This window comes from Labeo rohita, chromosome 6 (genome assembly GCF_022985175.1).
Source record: "Labeo rohita strain BAU-BD-2019 chromosome 6, IGBB_LRoh.1.0, whole genome shotgun sequence".
Taxonomy (NCBI): Eukaryota; Metazoa; Chordata; class Actinopteri; order Cypriniformes; family Cyprinidae; genus Labeo; species Labeo rohita.
In genome coordinates, this window is record NC_066874.1 from 3,272,183 (window position 1) to 3,280,131 (window position 7,949).

At 34.3% G+C, this 7,949-nt stretch overlaps 1 protein-coding gene across 2 annotated transcripts; it reads right to left on the reverse strand.

Annotated features, from left to right (window-relative positions):
• Positions 1–126: 126 nt before the first annotated feature.
• On the reverse strand, positions 127–7,538 carry dmbx1b (diencephalon/mesencephalon homeobox 1b). Of its 2 annotated transcripts, none has more exons than XM_051111371.1 (5): positions 7,365–7,538; positions 4,808–4,970; positions 4,521–4,699; positions 2,558–2,930; positions 127–1,035 (listed from the first exon to the last, which is right to left on the reverse strand). In XM_051111371.1, exons 2-5 carry the CDS (start codon positions 4,959–4,961, stop codon positions 623–625), a joined length of 1,119 nt encoding a protein of 372 aa, XP_050967328.1. In that variant the 5' UTR covers positions 4,962–4,970; positions 7,365–7,538; the 3' UTR covers positions 127–622. The 2 variants fall into 2 exon arrangements, with proteins under 2 accessions (XP_050967328.1, XP_050967327.1); XM_051111370.1 differs by having other exon boundaries at positions 4,482–4,699.
• Between the last annotated feature and the right edge of the window lie 411 nt (positions 7,539–7,949).

Here is a 7,949-nt window from a genome sequence, read left to right on the forward strand (position 1 = left end):
CAAATTTCTACTGGTTAATCATGTCTACCGGTATATCGCCCACCCCTACTGTCAAACACAGGGAAAAACAGTTAAACATCTAAAATAATAAGGGACAGAATCCACTAATTACTGTTACACATTCAGTTCATATATGTGGTTTATTCCCTTTCATTTCACTGATAAATTATTCACATTTATTTAAACAATTCAGAGATATCCGATAGACTCTAAAGCGACAAAACACATGGCATGACGTCAGGAGAATCAGTCTGAAGTCTTTCAGGGGCTTCATCCATCCGCTTTACATCCCTTTATAACATCCACAGACAGTGAAGACATTTTCTCTTCAAATATACAAACATGAGGCTTCACTAACCTTCTACCACAGCTGTGGATCAGAATAAGCTTATTTACAGAAACAAATGAACTAATGTGCTCTTTTTTACTTTTTTCAAAGTGCAAAGCCAGGGGCGTTTGGAAAAGTAAACCCTCTGCCATGCAGCCGGACGGAAACACTTAAAAGTTATCCAAACTTCTCCACTCCGCCATGCTAGCTGTTGATTTCAGCACACTAATGTGATGTAGATCCTGAACACAAGACGTTGACGGCAGGAATGCATTGATTTGTGTGAATCGGTGGTCAGTTTGGTAGCGTGTCCAAGCCGAGTGATGCAGCATGCTGCTTGGCCCTCAGACGCAGGTTTTCGATGCTTGTGGTTTTGCTGTTGAGGGCCGGTAGACCACCGGAGCCCTGCAGGAGAGGACTGCTCCACATCTGCTGAGCTTGGGACAGGGTCTGGTAGTAGGGTTGACACGGCAGGGATCCCAGAGGAGACGTCATGTTCACGTTCACGCCCAGGTAGGGTAAGGAGGACGGCGCGGTCACGTCGAAGGCGGGATAGTGCATGAGGTTGTTGGTGGCGGCCATGTGCTGGCGAAACTGTTCCTGCAGACGGAACAGACTGAGAGGAGATGAAGCGTAGGAATTGGTCTGAGCCACACCGCCACTGACGCCACTGGAAGAGGGAAGAGATGGAGAACTGAGCGGCTCATCTGGGGAGAGAGAGGTGACAATGTAATACTGTTAACCCCAAAGAACCTTTTGGTAAACAGTTGTTAAACAGTTTATTAGTGTGAAAAAATTTCTGATAATCTATAGAACATTTTTCGCTATGGAATATAAAGGTTTCATAGATTTTAAAGGTTCTGCCTGAAACCACAGATGCCAATAAACCTGCACTTTTGACCCAAGTTGAGCTGCTGTAGGTACTGTTTAACCTATTTTTTCCTTGCTATTTTTTATTTTTTCTGATTTAGAGTCATGAACATGCATACAGAGTTTCAACACTCTGATGTGTTATCGAATGTGCATAATATTTTTTATGACTGAGATGTTTTATGATTGACATTTCAGGTGGCTGCACAAAAAATAACTAAATATATAAGTAATTCTATAATATCAATAATAATTATTATATATTTTTTTTAATGTTTTATGTCATGTCAGTTTCTCAACTACCTCTACAGGTGTTAGCATTTACATTTATGCATTTGGTAGATGTTTATTCAAAGAAACATTTCTTGCATGCAGTTTCACTAAGTTTCTTACTGTTTGAGTTTCAGAAAAGCACACAGAATAAGTGATTTTCCAGATGTTTTTCTTGTTTAAAATGTTTTTAAAAATAGTTACAACACTGTTTATAAAATGTAAAAAATGTTTAAATGTAAAAATGTTTAAAATGATTAAATGCTTAAAAATGTAAAACATTTTATGTTTAAAGTTTATTGTTTTTTTTAAGAATTGTTTAATTATTTATTAAGCATTTTTTTTATTTAGCATTTATTTTGCAATTTGGCCCACACCATAATCACTGTACCCACATTTTTAACATAATAAAATGTAAAAATACGAAATTACAATTTTGTTGTTATTTATTTCTGTTCTCGTTTATAAAATATGTTCTTATTTATAAAATATTTATAAAACATATTATTTATAATTCTTATTTATAAAATATTTTAAAAAATATCTTATTTATAATTCTGTTGTTATGTATTTTAAAAAAGTATAAGTGCTTTTCCAGATTTATTTCTTGTTTAAAATGTTTTTTAAAAATAGTTACAACACTGTTTATAAAATGTAGAAAAATTATTTGCAGTTTTGAACATTTTTTCTCATATTTCTTAGTTTTTTTTTTTTTTATGTTTAAGGTTTACTGTTTTTATTTATTTATTTATTTATTTATTTATTATTTATTTATTTATTTTTTTTTTATTTAGCATTGTTTTTTTGGCAAATTATTTTGTCTCAATTTGACCCACACAATAATGACTGTACCCACATTTTTAACATAATAGTTAAAAATTAAAAAATGAAATTACAATTCTGTTATTATTTACTGTTGTGTTGCCTTTTTGACATTATTTGAAGCAAGACCCTTCAGTTTTTCTTCTTCTGTGTGCCCCATAAGAAAGAAATAAAGACTTCAATTTAATTTTTGGTTTAACCATTCCTATAATTCCATTTATTCTTTAATCTCAGTGTAGATTAAAGATCATATATAGCTATTCATACCTGATTTAGGGCTGATTGGTTTGCAAGAAGGTGAACTGTCATCTGTCATCAGGGTTGGCCCCGCCTCTTTTATTTCATCTTTGATAGACAGTGATTCATCCTCTTTGTCAGTCATGTCCTCAGCCCCTGACTCCGCCCCTGACTGTTCTGGTGAGGTGACATTCACCTCTTCACTCAATTCACAGGGAGGGGGGCACGTGGGGCCACACCCATCTGAAGGGGAGGGCGGGGCTTGAGCCTCAACAGGCGGGGCTTCTTCTTTCCCCTCTTCCTGAGTGCCCTCCGTCCCAGCATCCTTCAGCCGCTGAAGCTGCTCTTTCTGCAGGCTGCGCTGCTTCTTACGGAACTTCGCACGGCGGTTTTTAAACCACACCTGTTAATGGGAAGACAATGGTGTTTGCGAAACTTTAAAGATTGTCAAGCCAATCACAGAATTAAGGTGAATATGTAAAAAAATCTTAACTAATAGATATCACCATACTTCCTGGTAAATTATTCACAGTGCATTAGGACAATTTTGTATTAAAGTTTTCTGAAATGTTTTGTTTTAATATGCAATTGAGGTAATGTTTTTCTATTTTACTATACATTTACTATTCAAAGCTAAATTTTCAGCATCATTACTCAGTATTCAGTGTCACGTGATCCTTCAGAAATCACTCTAATATGCTGATTTTATCATCAATGTTGGAAACAGTTGTGCTGCTTAATATTTTTTTGAAACGTGATACTTTTTTGAGGACTCTTTGATGAATAAAACATTTAAAAGAACAGCATTTATTTAAAATGTAAGTCTTTTCTAAAAATATGCATTACTGTTCAAAAGTTTGGAGTCAGTAAATTTTTATCCTTTTTTTTTTTTTTTAAATAAATTGATACTTTCATTTAGCAAGGATGTGTTAAATTGATAAAAGGTGATGGCAAAGACTTGTATTGTTAGAAAAGATTATTTTGAATAAATGCTGTTCTTTTTAACTTTGTATTCATCAAAAAAATCTGAAATAAGTATCACACGTTCCAAAAAATATCTGGCAGCACAACTGTTGCCAACATTAATAATTCTAATAATAAATCAGCACTTGAGAACACTTGAGACTGGAGTAATGGCTGATGAAAATTCAACTTTGCATCACAGGAATAAATTATATTTTAAAGTATATTAAAATAGAAATCATTATTTTGTATTGTAATAACATTTCACAAAATTACTTTTTTTTCTTCTTCTTTTTGTATTTTTAACCAAATAAATGCTGCCTTGAGCATAAGAGACTTATTTAAAAAAAACAAACAAAAAGAAAACATTACTACTGATGCCAAACATTTGAATGACAGTGAACATTTACATTTTCTTGCTTAATTTTGTTGAAGGGTTTTTAAAGAAGGGATTTTAGATTTTTTTTTAATCACACCATAAATTAATAAATACTATCAGTAAAAAAAAAAAAAAAAACGGTAAGAAAACTTTTTACCATTTTCACCATATTTTTATGGAAAAAAACACAGGCAAATGATATATGAACAAATCTATCTGTAGACATTCAGAATACAAATAAGATTAAAACTGTAAAGTTTAGTGTATGTAAGTGCTGCTGAATTGGAGATTTCTGACTAAAATTTAAAAATTAAAGAAAATATATGTAGGCCTATTGTAATTGAAATTTACTGAAGCAAATCGGTCAAATGTAATAAAATCAACACTTGACATGTAGTTTGGCTGTTTTCTTTTTCTTTTCTTTTTTTCTTTTAAAAAAAGACTACATGATTTGTAAGCAAAATAGCCCAGAATCTCAAAACTGACCAGTGCGTTAAAAAATACCATGTGTCTGTAAAGTTTACAGTATGTAACATGTAACATTATGTAACATTGGTTGCTTTGGAAATTTTGTTTTGTTTTGTTTTGCACTTATTGTTGTAGTAAACTAACCCCATTGGCTGATGTCCTCAGGTGTTGTAGGAAACTCACCTGTACTCGAGCTTCAGGTAGGTTGGTGCACATGGCCAGACGTTCGCGCATGACCACATCAGGGTAGTGAGTTTTCTGGAAAGTTTTCTCCAGCGCCTCCAGCTGCTGGGCGGTGAAGGCTGTGCGGCTGCGGCGCTGCTTTCTGTGCTGAGAGCCGTAGCGCGCCTCCAAGATGATGTCTGAAAATGTCCAGACATTAAGGAAGAAGAGTTACGGTCAGTATATGTAAATCTATCTATCTATCTATATATCTATCAGTCATTCAGGTGAGCGGATGCCACTGTTACCTGCCAGTCTCTCCGCTAGCGTAAGTGCGTGCACGGAGGGCCGATAGTCGGGCGCGTGCTGTGCGTGCTGTGCGGCCTGTTGATGCAGGTTGTACATGGCGCTCAGAGAGTTCATGGCGTGCAGAGAGTAACCGTTCACCCCGTAGTGCTGCATCGCGTACCTCTGATCAACAACAGACAATGCAGATAATTAGGCTACACTCCTAAAAATAAAGGTTGCAAAAGGGTGCAGTGATGCCATAGAAAAACCATTGTTGGTTCCACAAAGAACCTTTCAGTGAACAGTTCCTAAAAGAACCATTTTGAAGAATATTTTACAAATCTAAAGAACCTTTTTCGACTATAAAGAACCTTTTCTACATTTTCTACATGAAAGGTTCATTGGATGTTCAAGGTTCTGCATATAACCACTGATGCTAATAAAGAACCTTTTTTTATTTCTAGTATGTACTCTCATGACTAAAATCATTTTATGTCTTGGAGTTCATGGTCCTTGCAGTGTTGCACTGTTGCTCTAAAAGGATTTTCAGTGATGGTCATATTATTATAACGCACTGTTAGCATATTTTCAAGAAGTGAACTGAATAATGCAATTCCACTAGCTGAAATTTATGGTACTAACCTAATGTTTAAATACGACACGTGTTCCACATGCATGTCATGTTTTACTATAAATACAATAAATAGTTCATTTCTCGCATGCACTACAATTTAAGTTTATATTAAATCATTTATTCCCCTCATAAATAAATAATAATTTCCCATAAGCTATGACAGAATGCGCATTGGAATAGAATAGAAGACTCTTACAACAACAACAACAACAACAAAAACTTGTGTATCAGTCGTAAACAATATAGGCATCTGTGTGCGTTCATAAACTTTATCTTCGTATGTTTCTGTAAAACGCATAACCTAATTTTTAATATCTTAATATTTAAATATTTTTAGGCTACGCATTTTTGCCATTTTATTTAATTTGTATCGAATATTTTCTGTGCTATATGTGACACTTAGGTACTCTTTATTTTCTTGTCTCCATAACTATAACCATATAAATATAGAACGGTAGCCTATAATTTGTGACTATTCACCTTGATTAAATTGGAGTGCGATAATCTAAAAGAAAGAATATGGGGGAAAAAAAAAACATTTTTTAATACAGTAAAACTGAGAAAATATGTATTGTTAATGGCGCATGTCAATCGACACAGTCGATGATGAATGTTTTCGTTCAGTTTGCAAACAGCCGTGAAAATCTCTGATAGATGGGGTTATGACAGGTCGTCTATCAAATTTAATATAGACATTTATAGATGAATAATTCGTTCATGTATGTTTAAGACATTTACCAATTTGTTTTAATTATTGCGCATTCTCTTTAACAAGAACTGGACTCGAGGACATAGCCTATGCTTTTGACTAAATGCATCTGTCAATAAAAAAAACGACTTGTCATAATAAACGACAGTTATTAATAATAATAATAATAATATCAGATGATTGAATTTTTAAATAGTCTCTTCAGGAGAATGTGTAAGGATTTTCTATTATTAGGCTCCGGTTTGATCACTCGTTAATCGGTGATAATTGGCTACAGTGGGAATAATCTCTTTATTAGCCATTATTATTTTTTGAAGCAAGAATAAGTGTAAGCAGCCTGAGGGTTTAGGATTTAGTCCTCACTAAAGAGCCCGTGGCATTTGTGTCACTGACACTAAATTCCCCAATGTAATCATATTCCAGCCACATGGGAATACTTTAATTCGGCTGAACAAAAAGTGCTTTGCTAAACATTTACTTTGCCCTCCCAGTGTTAAGCTCAATTGGTGCTCTTTCTGTCCTTCATCGCCTCTGGGCTGGTTCCGCTGGAGATGTATGTATGCATTTATAAATGCTGCTCCCAGTTGGGCCAAGTCTGATGTTGGTGCAAATAGCTTTCATTACCAGCCTGACATGATGGGACGCGAGGTAGTTTGTGTTTGACGACACTTAGAGTACAGTTTCTTTTTAACAAGGCATAAAAACACAATTTTTTTAAATTTTTTGATCGATGTAATTCTAGGCGCTTGACATAGGTGAATCATGTTTACGTAAAATACAGGTATACATCGTTTGTGTCTTCATTTTTTTTCTTTAAAAAAAAAAAATACATTTTAAGTCATTAAGAAACATTGCATAGCACTCACCAAATCAGTGCGTAATCAGTATAAATATCTATTTGAACAAGCCTAAATTTAATTATATAAAATATACTTTAGTTTTATTTAAAAGGCCAGAATTTTAATACGACGAAATCTTCCTGACTACATTAGCTTACACTAGCCTAACAAATTTGTAAATCGGCATTTAGGCTAGTAATATTTATAAACATATCCTCAACAGTTTGCGAAAATTATGAGGTTTTCATTTTTATTAGTCTAGACTTTAAAATGGTCAGCAAGTTTAAAGAACAAATTTATAAAAATTAGATTTAAAATCTCAGTCAAAAGCGATTAGTTTTAACTGATGAAAGCAGAAAGGCTTGTAGCTATGAATTTTAAAAGTGGTTACTCACCTCTGAGAAGTTTTTTTTCTCCTCCGAACAAGAAACAACAATTCAGCTGATAATCTACGCAACTGAGCAGCAGTGATTTTTTTCCCGGTCTGTAGTTTTATATCCTGTTGGAAGTCAAAAGTATCCGAGACTGTTTACAGCTGCTCTGTTCTGAAGAATGTTTGATGTTAGTCCTCAAAAAATATCACAGCCTCCCCGGGTCAAAGCCCGAGGAGGTCCCGCCCACCGACCAATGAGGAACGCGATGAGATCACAGAAGAACCTCAGTGGCCAATTTCACTGTCAGTCACAGGTTTTCCGACAACTTCATTTCCATCAGTTTTCACGGGTTAGCGCTGACCTGTGCAACGGTATGCTTTTCTGCTCTCTTCACAGATAAATCAGTTAAAAATAACTGGGTAATAACATTAGCTGTTATCATAAATAACAATCTGAACATCTTTTAAAAAGCTAAGGTTTTTAAAACCTCTAAAAAGGTGATCTAATTGCATTTTATCCTTTTAGAATTTTTAGAAATGTCTTCATGAATGAATAGGCTATAATTAGCTGTTTTGAAACCACGAAGAAACTCCAAAACAAATTTAC